The sequence below is a fragment of the Kwoniella europaea genome, chromosome 1 (genome assembly GCF_036810445.1).
Source record: "Kwoniella europaea PYCC6329 chromosome 1, complete sequence".
NCBI classification, from domain to species: Eukaryota; Fungi; Basidiomycota; class Tremellomycetes; order Tremellales; family Cryptococcaceae; genus Kwoniella; species Kwoniella europaea.
The window spans coordinates 15722069-15737068 of NC_089487.1; the positions used below are offsets into that span (position 1 = coordinate 15722069).

Below are 15000 nucleotides of genomic sequence, written 5' to 3' on the forward strand. Positions count from 1 at the left end.
CTATCTTTATAGAAGTGCAGGAACACTTCGTTTTATCTATTCACCATGACATACTCGAAATCTATTTCCGGCCTGCTTCTATTCTTAGCTCTTGGGGAAGTGACGAAGATCCAAGCTGCCTATAGTAGTTTGTTATTCACTGAGGACTTCTTCCCTTTGATTAACTCACGTATCGATCCTATCGTCAATCCTGGTAAAGTCAGTGGGCACGTCCATCATGTAGTAGGAGGATCAGCGTTTTCCGCTTCTATGGATTATGCTTCGGCGAGACAATCTAAGGTATGTACGAAAGGAGTTGAACATCATCCAGGGTATGGTAGAGTGTATTGCATCGTAGCTGATAATGGTTGCTTACTATGGTTAGTGTACCTCGTCGAATCTTAATTGCGATCTGTCGAAGTGAGTTTCACATTTTGTCGATAAGGGAAGGTCGACGTGCTGATGTTCATTCTGGTTGAACAGCTATTGGACACCTCAACTGTACTAGTAAGCGTGTCTTTGAGCTTAAATGCGAATCAAAGTAATACGACTGATGAGCTGTGTTGTGATCTTGTACAGCAAATGGAGAAACGGAAGTTACACTGCTGTCACAGGCGACGGTATGACAAACTAGTGAGGGTGCTGTGAAATACATCACTTTAACATTCGCTTACCCTTTCCTCTTTGCACGATAGCTGGAAATACCCTCTGACCAATGTGGACGAAACGACCCCTTTCGCATCTATCCCCGACGACTTCAGGATGCTGGCTGGTGATATTAAGCGAGACGACTACGATCCGAATAAAGCTGTTAGTTGGTTATGTGTAGATGCTCAATACAGTTATGGTAAGTACGATACTGCACAACAAACAGGATTTTGTTTTGTCGTGATCTTCATCTGTCAGTTGCTGATTAATTTACTGTTCTGTGTGACTTGACTTGAATAGATTATACCGACTACATTCCCATGGACAGAGAGTGTCTCACGCTTCGTCCTCAGGTAAGTCCAAATACTAGATAGGAAAGCATCCGTCTGGTGAGAGAACCTTCATCTGACAATAGCTTTGAATCATTCCAGCTTCATTTCCCCGAATGTTGGAATGGTGTAGACTCGTATAAGGAAGATAACTCCCATGTGGCGTATCCTATTGACGCAAATCCCGAAGGAGGTGTTTGTCCGGATGGGTTCAAGAAGATTCCTCATTTATTCATGGAAAGTGTGTATTCCTCTCATCCCTCACTGCATGGCTGGGAGCAAGCGATCGCTGATTTATACGGATCTCATCTCACAGGCACATACCATATCAAAACCGAAAATATCGGTGAAGGATATGAGTGGTATCCCGGTTGTTTCGTTCTGTGAGCGATTCTCCTTTTTTCCCATCTTCTCTATATAATCGATACACTGTTTGTCAAGATCTAACCATTTTATGCCGCCTCTCGCATCACAGGGCTAACGGAGATAACAACGGATTCTCATTCCATGGCGATTGGCTTAACGGTTTCCCCACAAACTTCTTGGTCGAGGCTTTCGACCAATGCTATGATAAAGGTGTCGGGGAATTCATCAAGGATTGTCCGTACATTACGCAATTCAGAGGTGATATAGGTAGAGATTGTGTGACCGAAGGTGATGTGATTGACGAAGTGAGCTTTCACCGTCCTACTATGTAACATGATGATATCGACTGTCGATGAGGGACTGATATCATTGCTTTGTTTCAGCTGATTGGTCAACATTTCCCTATACCAGCTTTACCAGGAAACAACCCTGAATACAACTCTTCCATATACTCTGATAATTACCCCAAGGGGTCCATACCGGGTTACACCGAACAAGCTTCTATCGTCAAAGCTTCTGATGCGACTGGCGGGTTCTGCGTTACCGGTGTTTGTACAGATTATGTCGGCGGAGATGTTGTCGCTCAAGATGCTGCTGCGGCAGCTACTACTGCTGGTACTGGTACTGGTACTGGTAATTCCACTGCTGGTATGTCTTCCTCGGTTGCAGAGGTACCTGATGCCACTGCATCAGGTCCTACAACTGCCGATTCCGCTACTGCTGGCACTGCAACTGGCATATCATTTTCGGACTCAGCTACTGCCACTACCAGCGATCTAGGTCTCGATGCTACCATGTCGATCCTACCCATATCTTCGATCGAGCCTGTGGACGCTTCTGAGTCACTCCCGACCTTAGGAGCGGTTGAGACGAGTGCAGCTCCAGCATCCACTACGTCCCACAGATGGGGAGGAAGTAGATGGTCTAATAGATCAGGTAAGAGGAGATTGTGACCTTTGCCTGAAATCGATAGAAACAGGAGATTCCACAAACCTGAAAAGAATGAATGTAGATCGTAGTCTGTTCAGTAGTGCACCACTTAGTTATATTGATTGTAAATTCGTTTTCCAGGTGAAAACGTATTGATGAACTACGATTATATGCATTGAGAATTGTAATCCGAATTCCTTTCAATAGGCGATGATATCCCGTCTTGGGAGAATCTCGGCGTACATCGTATGCCAGCTAGAGTCATATAGAACATACATACATCATGCATATTAGAATATCATACTAGCATTAATTGCACTTACATTATCTTCACAATAAAACCTCTAACTTATCTATAATCAATCTTACAAATGAACAACCATATAAATTCCTCCATAAATCAACGAGATATCAGACTTCAGACTTGGTTTTGTCTTTTCGTCTAGACAAACCATCTTCTTATACCTTCCAACTCATTATGCCATTTCTGCCATTTCCCAACCAACTTATTCAACTCATTCTCTTCCGTGATTCCATCATCATCATCCTCATTATCATTATTCACTTTCATACCCGATTCAGCAGCTTGATGTATCCTACTTAATTTTTTGGTTAATTGCTGGTAAGCAGGATACAGCTCTTCATATCGATCTCTAAGCGCTTCTTGATCTGGTCTATCTAGTTGGTCTAAAACATTCGTTTTGGTATTGATATTGGGTAAAGGTGCAGATACAGGATGATTATCTTTCGAAACAGCTGTCGATTTACTCGAACCTGAGTTCGTGCTGGTATCGGTATTCGCTCCGTTGAACTTCAATTCCGGTGGCGGAGGTTTACGTTTCGATGTAGGGGATGAATTCCTTCGAGTCTTGATTATAGGTCTACCTCTTATTTCGCCTTCTTCTTCCTCTTCTCCACCAGCGTCGGGCGACGAAGAATAACTTCTCTTCTTATGATTGGGCGTCAACCTTTCTTTCTGTTCCTGTCTCTCTTTCTCCCTTTCTCTTTCCCGAGCTTTATCTTTCTCTCGTACTTTTTCAGCTAACGATAATCTGTCTTTTGACTTTCCTTGATCATTCAACCCATCTCTCTTTTCTTTCTCTTTCCCATTACTTTTACCTCTCAATGGCTCTTCATCATCATCGTCCTCGCTGGACGATGAGTAATCAACTTCTTTCCCTTTCCCTTTATTCTTGCTTGAACCATGTACTTTCTCTTTCTCTTCTTTCTTCTTATCTTCAATTTTGATCTTGTTATTATCTTTGGCAGGTTTAACATCCGCCGGGGTCAAACGTGGACTGGCGGTCCCATCGGGAGGCTTGGTATTAGGTAAACTTGTCGACCTCTGCTTCTCAGCCATGAATTTCGCTCTCTCCCTCGCTATCCTACTTTGAGGTCCGGCCGCGGTCGTCCCTCCTGTTCCTCCACCTCCATTCGTCGATTTTCTAGTAGATTTTGCCTTATTTGTTGCACCACTTGTAGAGGGAGCGGGAGACTCATTCCTACTGGGAGGAGCAATACTAAGACCATTTTGAGGTACAGTTGGTAATGGTTTTTCTTTCTCTTGACTTTGACTACCGTTCGAACTTTCCGCACTTGCACTATGATATCCACCTCCATTTTCCAATTCTGCTTCTTTCCTATCGAGCTCTTCCCTCTCTTCAGCGTCGAAAGGTAATTCCAATTCGTCGAATGCTTCTCTAGCTAGACGGATGACCTGCTGTTGTTCCGCATAGGTATATTTCCATTGTCCAGGACCAAGTTTGATCTTGGAATATTGGTTGGGCAAGAGTGTATATGTTGGAGGATGGGTAGAAGAGGCTCTGCCGACCTGCATTACGAAACAGAAATAGTACGTCAGTCATAGTGTATCAAATCGTGAGGTGTATTTGAGGGTATCATTGAGATTCTGGTCGATACACACCACATTAACCACTCTCATCACATTCTGTTCATCACCTCCTACTCTCCTTACTATATCTTGTACGGTCGTAGGTCCCAAAGCGAGTAACTGCATAACTCGAGTTTTGAGAGGTATCATCTGTCCAGTTCCAGTTCCAGTTCCAGTCGTACTCGCTCCCTGTGTAGGTGCCGAGGTGGAACCACCCATCTGAGGTGAACTATTTGTTCTTCCCATGCCTGCTGAGCTCACACCAGGTGCAGCAGCAGCTACACCAGCGGCAGTTCTCTTTTTCAACGGGGGTGCAGACCCTTCTACTCTGATTGCACGTTCTTTCCTTTCTCTCTCGATCGCTTCGTTCTGCGCTTTCAGCTTGTCTGCTGCTCTGGCCGTCGAGGCTGATGTTAGAGGGACGTTCAATCGTGTCGAAGCCATTGCGGCGAGTGAGAGGGTGAACGAAGAGGGGTTGTAGGAATGCAGCTCGGACGGGATACCGGTTGATCGGGGGTCGAGAGGTATAGGGGGTAAGTTTGGGACGCTGAGAATCTATCAAGGTGTTAAACATCCAGTAAGTACCTCGATATGCTCTTGTATATACTATTTGAATAATAGGTTGGTTTCTCCTGAGAGACAAGACTTACCATCTTTCCATCTTCTGTCACGGTCACTTCCAGTCCCCCGCTTCCTACTTCCTGGAGAGACTGCCATACTTCCTCTGGGAACTTGATGAGGTATGCCGGATGAGGGGGATGTTCAGAGGTGGGAGGAATCAGGGGTATCGACCCGGATGTTGGTAGAGGCATCTTGATAGCAAGAAGGGTGAGATTCGAGTCGAATCTGTCTTGGAAAGAGAGTGATTTCGAAATATATCGTGAGCAAAACTGTATACTGATGTGTTATGCGGACTGACTATCCTCCCTCGGATACCTCATAAGAGTTAGAAAGAGATTGAAGCCGTGTTGCAATCTCCTCAATCTCCTAATCGATAGCTCTCCACTGTTCTTGACACCGTTCAATCCGTTGTCATTCTAATCCTTCTGCCTTCTTTGATGGTCCTTCGGCCGACCATATACCATATATTGAATGTACCGTTGTTCGCTATTGACGAAAAATGACGCGCAAAGAAGACGTCTGCAGAGATTATTCTTTGAATAGTATGAAACTAGTATAGAAGTTCTATTGTATCGTGTCGGAGTGTACTGTATAAGATTGTATGTTGGTTTCGACCGAAAGGATGGCCAAGGGAGAAGAAGGTGCGGAAAGTGTGGAACTGAATTGATGGCGATGATGATTGTCTCGGTTGAACGTTACAAAGGTACTGGTGATCTCGGTTCGCTGGTAGATACCTCCTATCAGTCTTGTTAGAGCAGGTGACAGTGTGTATGAGAGTGCACGCAATGATAGAAGTTGCAGTTGTTGTTATTGTTGTGAACAGGTGCCGTTATCGGATGAAAACAAGGTTACCATACTTAGTCCGGCTACATACTACTGCTGATAGTGCAACCCTAATCATCTCCGGCAAATCGCACAAACTATATATATACCTTATACCCAAGAGCTATACTCCGGGCATGGGTGTTCATCTCACTTCGAGCTTGGAAGAGTGAAGCAAATAGCCAGTCTGACAATTTACTACTATGCATATATACTATTCATACTTTATTATACGGCTACTGCTTCCCTTTTGCTTTCGATTCTGCTGTTGGATCTATGTCTAAGCGGAGATCTTTTGCTTGATTTGATCGTGAGAGAGCTTCAACAAGTCTGATGAACCTCCGATGAACTCCTGGTTGAGGTATACGTGAGGGACGGTGGATTGACCGTTGAGCTCTTTGAGGTAGGCTTGGATGGCAGCTGTACATGAGGGATTGGTCAGCCAAACTGCTGTCTAATACATGGAGCCATCAGGAAGGTCGGTGTTACGGGGTTAAGCATCAAAGGAGGGTGATGTTGGGCATCCCGAGAATAGCGGAAGAGGGGAGAAAGACTCACATCCATCATCTCTTTCATCGAGTCTATGCATCAGATCATATACGTTAGCATTACTGAGTTGGGATTGATGAGTAATGACGAACTCCAGACTCACTCAAGAATGGCGATATCGCTGGTATCTTCACCGAGGTAAGACTTAGCTCTCTTGCAGTACTACGATGACTGCATGTCAGCTTATTAGTCATTGATCGATTGATGGAAATTTGGCAGCTTACTGGACAGTAAGACTTGGAGAACACAACAGCCTTGTTCTCCTTGATGGTCTTATCGACGAGTTGCTTGATTTCAGCTGACATGGCTGGTGATGAAGTTGAGAATGAGGAACCCAGTTTGATAGATTGTAGAGTTGTAGTTGGTCTCAAGTGTGATGATAAAACGTTGATACGTCTTAATGCTGTTAACATTTATTCTTGATGAAGCAAGTGAAAGACGATGATGATGATGATGATGATGATGATGCACCGTTATATACGATTTGCAAATATGGTGGCCAAATCTACGGGCTGCATGACGGAAGCGTAATTATTCATCATTGATTTGGGTGCTTATTCAGGGTGGAGGACATCATACACCCATCGGTGATTGACAATTGAATAAGACTTAGAACCAAATAGAATAAAAAAAGACTAGTCACATCGTCCTGCCTGATAAGTGAATCATCCTCATCCTCGTCCACATTATCTTCATCTGACTCATGCAGATCATTCGGACTACCATGACTCTCTCTTCCTCACCAGAGGGATGCTTGGTATCAAAGGAACACTCGTAATCACGCTAATCCCGGAACAATCTTGAAACGTCACATCTACCTATCTTCGGATACACAAACAATAAACTCTCTTTCCGTGTTTGTAACAGTCTCGATTGTGATACACGAAACACAGCATTTGCAGCTCTTCCTTCTTGCTCTTACGGTCTCTTCATAGGCACAACTTGGTTTGAGGGTGGTCGACCAACTGTTCACTTCTCTTTTGTTTGATCGGTCTGGTGATCAAAGCGTTCTCGGACATGAATGGGAGTCACACGGACGTGATCGAGCCGATATACCTAGAGTTCCCTTGCCGATGATAGAGGGACGAGCTAACTTTATGCAGGATGATCAAAGGGAATGCGAAAGGATGCCTTGAAAAGTCTAGAACGGGATTATACAATCACATACGAGTACAATCAAACATCAAGCCCCTTTTTCGCGATTCGACAAATCACGATCGCAATCACTCACACTGCTTTGGGAATCATGGTCCATCTTTTGTCCTTGTGGATGTCAGTATCTTACTTCTCATCGTGATCCATTCTCTCCTGGCTGATCATCGATCTCATTCACTTTTCTAGGTTTCAATTGGAGGGTGGGGTGATCCTCTTATCAATCCCATTCCAAAGGCATTCAACCATCTTTCTCATCTCTCATCTCCCATTTCGCATCGTTCCAGGCTTGATGCTTAACCCTCAATATCACATTTGATTCTCATTGCATACCATAGCATAGTATCCTGCCAACAACAGCATTACCGAAAGTGGATACGTTTTACTCTGACGATACCGGATATCGTCATCGTTCAATCTTGAATTCCACCCCTACCGTTACTTTTCCGGATAAGGGTAGTTTGCTATTCCTACAAGGCTGGTATCTATCTCACGATACCTTCGGCATTGTTTTGGTGAATAGGAAGAGAAAGAGGCGAAAAACGTGCTGAGAAAAGAAATATCAGTCTGGACTGGAATTTCTCATCCACCTTTTTCACATTTATTTGATCGGGCTGAACAGGATCACAACCTCCTACTACCCAAAGAAGATCATTCTCAACTAGGCTTGACTCCATCGTTCTACTTTTGGACAACATCAATACCTAAATGATTAGCAACATATGGAATAGATGAATCGAGATTCGGTCTTTCTCTCCCGCTAATAGATACCTAGATATCTCTTTCTAGACGAGATAGGATATAGGATACACACAACACACGAAGACGATCGTACTCTTAGACAGGCAAGGATCGTCCTCTTTACTCACTTGCGCCCTTGTTGTTTCTTTTCGGTTTCACTTTCACCGCTTTCGTCTGATCGACCTTTATTCATCATGCCAAACTCATTCTCATCACCACCATTACGCCAATCTAGATCACCAGGTAGTAGATCTACTTCAAGCTTATCTTTCCATTCGGTCAATACACCACCACTCCCTCAATGGGATACTCCCGTAAGTCCAAATCCACCATCCCTTGTCCCATCTTTCTGTGGTCATTCACTTATCAATCATTTTTGCTGATTCCCTTTGGATTCTGATTACTCATCTTAGACATCCCCGTATACATCAATGACTCGATCATCAAAATACGTACCCTCACCTCATAGGGCGGCACCTCCTGTACCGCCTTTACCATCATCTTCTCCAGCTACGGGATCGTTTGGTGTCCCGTTTCCATCCGCATCAGCATCCGTATCACCAATCGTCCGATCAGCTTCTTCCTCGTCGTCCTCTTCCACTGCATCTTCTTCTTCTACAACTTCACAGAGGGTTTCAACTCCACCTCCTCCCGTGAGGACACGTCGTACTTCCAGATCCAGCTCAAAACTACTTCCTGCCCTTCCTTTATCAATCGCTACTACTCCCGAACATCATCACTCGCCCTACGCCTCGCCAGCTGGCAGTGTCAGATCCAAAAGAGTAGCAGTGGACTACACTTCGGACGGGATAGGTCTTGGAATAGGTCTCTCCTCAGATGAAGTGCAGATAGTCGTCAGTAGAGAAGGTAGAAGATCAAGAGCTGTTTCGGTATCTTACGGAAGTAGGTCCAATGCCAGTTCAGAAGATATGGCCTGTCTACCCACTCCACCGATAACGGGCTCTTCACCTTCCCCATCCTCGATGAATGATAGAACACCTAGTAGATCATCACTCAGACCCACGGTCACTATCCCTAACTCCGGAGGTACACCACCTAGACCAGCTAGAAGAGCTACATCAGCTTATCCTTCGCCTGCTTCTGAGTCTGCCTCAGCATCGAATTCGAGACGATCACCATTACTTGCACCGAGACCGATCTCGCTGACACCTCAGTCCCAATCCGATCTGGTCCCACCCCAGACTAGCTTTTCAAGAAGCATTTCACCTTCAGGAGACTCGATTTCCACAATCACTGTTTCGCCCGCTTCGACACCTCGACCCTTCTTCACTGATATCTCTTCGAAGCCTTGTGTCACTGCTGCTCCAGAGTCTAGCTCAGCCTTAGCTTCGGCTCTGGAGGAACCGTCTTCCTCTGTACCACTGGGAGGTAGAAAGCGGGATTCTGCCCAGAGAAGGTTATCGGCTTTGAGGGGTTTAGTGGCTAATTTGGATTTCAATCAACCTTGGTCATTCAGCCCTAACACCCTGTCTGAAGAAACCCTCTTTTCGCCTCAGCCTGAATTCGAAGAAAGACAAGAAGATAGTCAGGAGGTATCATACTATTGGACAGATAGTAACGATCATCCGGATTTTGGTGCCGAACCACCATCAGAGTGCTCAGACGAATCGTTCATCATGACTTCTTCGTCTGAGGAAGTCTTGGCTAGTCCCGTTCATTCCATCTCTCAGCCAATCCGGTATGCTCAGTATGACTCAGTCAAATCGGTCATCCAACCTGATATTGCTGAATCTCACGGATGGCCTGAACCTAAACCTCAACCTCAGCAACCTGTTAAGCAGATAGGTAATTCGCCCAGTACACTAACCCTCGACTCACCTCGAATCGACTTTAACCCTGTCCGACGAGATTCTGGATCAAGCAAACAACCTAATTCTACTCCACCCAGAAGACCTAGACAATTCAGATCATCATCCGAATTACTTTCACGTACGCCTGAACCACCCAGACCAGCCACTCGAGCAAGGAAAGAAGTATTCGAAGTAGCTTCTTCAGGATATTCTAAATCGCTAGAACCTGTTTCTCCCATCTTACCTGTCACTCCCACATCAACTTGGAGATCTTCTTTACCCAATGACGAAATTTATAATCGTCTTTTAGAGAATTATGGACCTATGGAGATCAAACGACAAGAGATTATTTGGGAAATGTGCGAAACTGAACATACATTTATCAAATCGATGAGAACCGTCTTGAGACTTTTCGCTACTCCTCTCAAGACTCCGCAGGGAAATTGGATCGATGGTATCCCAGGTAAAATTACGGATTTGTTCGACTCGTTGGAATGTATTGCCCATGCTCACGGGGTCATATCGGCAACTGAAAGAGATATGAGAAGGAGATCTGATATTTTGGATGTAGCCAACTTCGTCTCGACTTTCAAAGCTTGGGTGTCGAGATTGGAAGTACATGAGTGGTATTTGATACGATTTGAGAGTGTCGTCAGTCTTGTGGAAGAGAATGTAAGAGATCCGGATAGTGTTTTTGGAGAGTTTGTGAGAATGCAGATGAAAGAGGAAGTTCTGGGGTCGATGAGTTTGGGTAGTATGTTGTTGAAACCTGTTCAGAGGTTGACCAAGTATCCTCTGTTCTTAAAGGTGAGCTGAATATCGAGACTTTTTGTATCGCCAAGGCTTCCAGCTGATAATTCATATTGTTCATTGATAGCGATTACTCGATGCTACTCCTCATCCCCACCCGGTCCACCCCGAGATACTTTCCCTACTCTCCACGACGGAATCGATTATACTGAACCTACAAGCTACGAAAGCCCGCGAAGAGGATTTCGAACAACTCCAAGCTTTGGAAACGCGCTTGATCGGTTTGCCCGAGCATTTCCGTCTGGCAATCAGAGGACGAAAGCTGCTAGGACAAGGACAAGTCGTCCGTGTGCCACCATCTAAAGATCTGTCTTCTGCGTTCGGCGCGAGAGCAAGAGCAGGGTCGATGCATTCTTCAAGAGGATCAATCTCATCTTCCGTATCGTCTTCTGCGCCATCGACCGTATCCTCTGTATCTCCTTGGGACTTCTCAGCTTCGTTGACCCCTTCTAGGACTAGTGCATTTTCAGTATCGTCTAATGGATCTTCTTTTTACTCTGGCCCGCCATCTAGATCAAATAGTATTACAAAACCATCATCTTCCGCTTCGGCTTTCTCACCTTCTCGACCATCTATGAACCGATCGCCATCTTCCACTTCGAGCTTTATGGATAATAATTCGTATTACAATACTTCGAGACCTAGTACACCCAGTTCGACGAAGAATAGGAAGAAAGAGGAGGTATTGACGTTGTTGGTATTTGACGATCTCCTGATACTTGGACAGGCTGTACAGGAGAAGAGTGGATTGTTCGGTGTAGGATCAAATAAGAAGAAGGGCTCCTCGACGTTGAGGGTATTAGGGGAGATGGAAGGTGGAATTGGAAAGGTGGTAGAAGTGAAGGATTGGAGTGGATGGAATGGTGAGTGGTTTTGGTTTTTCGTATCAACACTGATGTTCAACGGTGATGATGAATCTTGTACTGATAAGTTGTTTCGATTTGGTATTTGTTCACAGGATATTCGAACTTGTTCAGTTTGACTTTAATACCTATTTCTCACTCTGCTCGATATCCTTCAAATCCCATTACGACGGCTTTCACTCTCCCATCAAATCATTCGAATGGTTTGGGTATGGGAGTTTTGTCAACTTCGCCCTCATTGAGATCACTTAAATCATCGACTTCATCTTCTTCTTCATCCACGTCGTCTTCATCAAGTTCGAACAATTCAAATATCCATGGAGGATTAGCCAATCTCAATTGTCCGATATTGAATAATATGAGCTCGTTACTTGGGATGTTAGGGCAGGTATCAACCTCCGGTATGGGACCGGGACGAGGAAGTGAGTATGTGATTGAGGAGAAGGAGGTGTTAGCTGGTGATTTGGTGAAGGAAATTCCTCTTGAAGAAGAGGAAGGGGATGGAGAGGTACATGAGTTGTATAGGGAGATGCAAGGTGAATGGTCAGGGATGGGGATGGGGTATGCGACGTAGTTCATGTTGTATACTAGATAGCTTAGATACAGATAGATAAGAATAAAGATACACATAACATAGGATCATAGATATAAAGAAATGCAATATGGGGAAAATAATACGAAAGTTCCTGGCATCACATACTCGAGCGATATATCACTCGAGTAGAGCATGCCAAGTGTACCATATAGAAGCAAGTGATTAGACCGAACAAGAATGGCTCATGGTGATCACAGAATGCACGGTACACCCACATCCTTGCGTGGATGCTGCTATTGCCATTCCCACTCGGCCTTACTTTACCTTCACTTGCTCTCTGAATATCATGTATCGCCTCGAATACATAGGCATTACCTACTTGAGACTCGACTTACACCAAAACAGAGTAGAGTAAGCTGACGTCACCTTTGTTTACACTCTTTCCTTCGGTTACGTGCGCTGATCTCTATTTTTTCCCTTTGTTTTGAACTGGGACCAAAAATAGATTGTCGGGTCTAAGATCATCTACAACTTGTACTGCTTTCGTCAATCAACCTACATTCCTCACGTCTCTTTCTTTCTTTCTTCCTATCTCTCTTTTACACTGTTATTAGCTACATACACGAAAGCTATATCACGTTCCATTACGACTCGACTCGATCGTAGCCCAAACGCATCACTCAACATACCTCACAGATAATCAGATAAACAATACCCTTCGTATCACCTAAAGCTTCACTTGACTATGACCAACGATAAACCTGCTGGGGGTTACGACTCTACCCCCCTCCCACCGTCCAGTGGTCCAACATACATAGTCAGAATCACATTTCATTCAGCGACCAACCTCCCCATTGCAGATTTCGGCTCTGGTTCAGCAGATCCGTTCATCCTCGCTCAAGTTAAGACTTCTCATAAAACTCGTCATTCTCATGATCCATATTTACGTTGGCGATCAAAGACTATACGCAAATCCCTTGAACCGTCTTGGGAAAGTTCATGGGTTATAGCGGGAGTTCCAGCAGATGGGCTAGATCTATCGGCGAGGATATATGATGAAGATCCTTCAGATCATGATGATAGATTGGGAAAATTTGAATTGCATACTGGTAATATAGATGAGGGGTGGAAAGGGATTAGAAAAGAGGAATATAAAGTGAAGAAAACTGGTGCGGACCTTAGAGCTTATACTGCCAGATGGGTATGTACTATCGTTGGAAAGAAAGAATTACATGCTAGGTTAACCCTCAGTATTGAAGTTTTGGGAAAAACAAGGAAAGAGGATGATGTAGGTAAAGCATATACGATAAGTAATTTCTGGTGGATACATTATAGTCCGTTGATTGGGCGGTTGGCAGGGGTTAAAGGGAGGAACGATCAAGGTGTTGAGAAATATAAGTGAGTTGGGTGGTCGCATTGGGACAAGGCAAGTATGAATATGAGGGTATGCTAACGGATGGATGTTGATCTTCTCTCGTTACTTCTGAAACTGGTTGACTCCCCTTCTCTATTTCTGCGCCAACTCTATATCCTGCTTACACTAAACCAGCTTCCAAGCCAACGAACTCCAACTTACCGGCCCAGTACCTAACGAGCTCTACCACCGATATGTAGAATTCAAAACTTTCGTTGGAGGGATGTTCGAAGCGACCGGTCTGAGAGGAAGATTATTGAATAAAGCGTTACATCATCAACATGAGAGGATATACAATTTCGATAGACAGACAAAGTACGGTGAATGGGAATTCAACTTGGATGATCATAATCATAACCTTGATCATGTTGGTAAGAAAGGGAAAGAATCTGAGAAAGCTCAAGATCAATCCAATGGAGGTAAAGATCAAGATACTACGCAGAAGGAATTGACGTTGAAATTCTTGGAAATGTGTCATTATGATCAAGGTGGTCGGATATTCACTTATGTGCTCACGCTAGATGGATTGTTGAGGTTCACAGAGACGGGCAAAGAATTTGGAATTGATTTGTTGAGTAAACATACGATGCATTCGGATGTCAATGTGAGTTGGTGATTCCGTCTAACGCTGATAACTGGATATATCGCTGACATTTTCCGATGTCTTCCCACAGCGATATATCGCCTGGTCAGGTGAATTCCTAATTCGTCGTCTCGCCCACCCTGAGCAATCTTCCAGTGCCACCCATCCACCTGACCCTGTATCTGGTGGTCCACCAAAAGATGATCCTCCGAAAGATCCATCGAAATACGAACTTATCATCGATAATGATAGTGGGACTTATCGTCCCGATAAGAAACTCATCCCGGTCTTGACTGATTTCCTCAAGAATAATTTCGTAGGGATGAGAGTTAGAGTTATGGCTTGTGATGATGATAAATTGAGTAAGATCAAAGATGATCAAAGGAAAGTTAAGAGTAAAGAAGGAGATCATATGGTCTTTGGACAGACTTCTAGTGTATCATCTTTGGCCGACGGGGATGGAGGATCCATATCTTCTTCCGACGAAGAGGATTTAGAAAGACGAGCGAGAGAACAAGATGGAGCGCAAGGGGAGGGCACAACAAAAGGGAAATTGGATAAGGGCGTGGAAGCTTTGGAGAACCCCAAGGATACGTTGAAAGAGGCTGTGGATGGTGTTAAAGACAAAAGTGGGAGAACAGGGAAGAAAGAGAGGGAACAAGCTGAAGAGAGAGATGATCAAGCTTGAGCCAATGTAAGAGTGTAGTAGCCTTGGTTTCTTGTTCTTGGGGCTTCAGTGTTTGTATATATATCCTTATAATCCTTCCCCAGATATCTGTAGTACCATATAGTTTTAGCAGTTCCGCAGCATCCTATAATCCAAAATAACGATCAGCCATGATATGTATCGAGGTTAGTTTCTTGTTCGTTGATCCCTGTCGCCACTAACGGAATCAAATTGAGATTGGAATGATGTGCAACTAAAGTGCTGATGGTATGTCGCGTCATGCATACCA

The 15000-nt window shown here is 44.3% G+C and overlaps 5 protein-coding genes across 5 annotated transcripts; 3 read left to right on the forward strand and 2 right to left on the reverse strand.

The window, feature by feature from the left end:
- Positions 1-45: 45 nt before the first annotated feature.
- Positions 46-2275, forward strand: V865_005994 (uncharacterized protein; the record flags this gene model as incomplete). Its single annotated transcript, XM_066229757.1, has 10 exons — positions 46-279; positions 365-399; positions 463-486; positions 559-612; positions 675-826; positions 928-980; positions 1059-1197; positions 1273-1339; positions 1432-1627; positions 1706-2275. 10 exons carry the CDS (start codon positions 46-48, stop codon positions 2273-2275), a joined length of 1524 nt encoding a protein of 507 aa, XP_066085854.1.
- Positions 2276-2694: 419 nt separating this feature from the next.
- Positions 2695-4955, reverse strand: V865_005995 (uncharacterized protein; the record flags this gene model as incomplete). The annotated part of the gene is made up of 3 exons (XM_066229758.1): positions 2695-4083; positions 4177-4698; positions 4794-4955. 3 exons carry the CDS (start codon positions 4953-4955, stop codon positions 2695-2697), a joined length of 2073 nt encoding a protein of 690 aa, XP_066085855.1.
- A 911-nt stretch (positions 4956-5866) lies between these two features.
- On the reverse strand, positions 5867-6440 carry V865_005996 (glutaredoxin; the record flags this gene model as incomplete). Its single annotated transcript, XM_066229759.1, has 4 exons — positions 5867-6006; positions 6145-6167; positions 6239-6297; positions 6360-6440. The coding sequence occupies 4 exons, from the start codon at positions 6438-6440 to the stop codon at positions 5867-5869; spliced, it is 303 nt and encodes a 100-aa protein (XP_066085856.1).
- Positions 6441-8222: 1782 nt separating this feature from the next.
- On the forward strand, positions 8223-12086 carry V865_005997 (uncharacterized protein; the record flags this gene model as incomplete). Its single annotated transcript, XM_066229760.1, has 4 exons — positions 8223-8342; positions 8442-10646; positions 10717-11512; positions 11608-12086. 4 exons carry the CDS (start codon positions 8223-8225, stop codon positions 12084-12086), a joined length of 3600 nt encoding a protein of 1199 aa, XP_066085857.1.
- A 706-nt stretch (positions 12087-12792) lies between these two features.
- V865_005998 (uncharacterized protein) lies at positions 12793-14732 on the forward strand (the record flags this gene model as incomplete). The annotated part of the gene is made up of 4 exons (XM_066229761.1): positions 12793-13445; positions 13597-13781; positions 13881-14065; positions 14136-14732. 4 exons carry the CDS (start codon positions 12793-12795, stop codon positions 14730-14732), a joined length of 1620 nt encoding a protein of 539 aa, XP_066085858.1.
- Between the last annotated feature and the right edge of the window lie 268 nt (positions 14733-15000).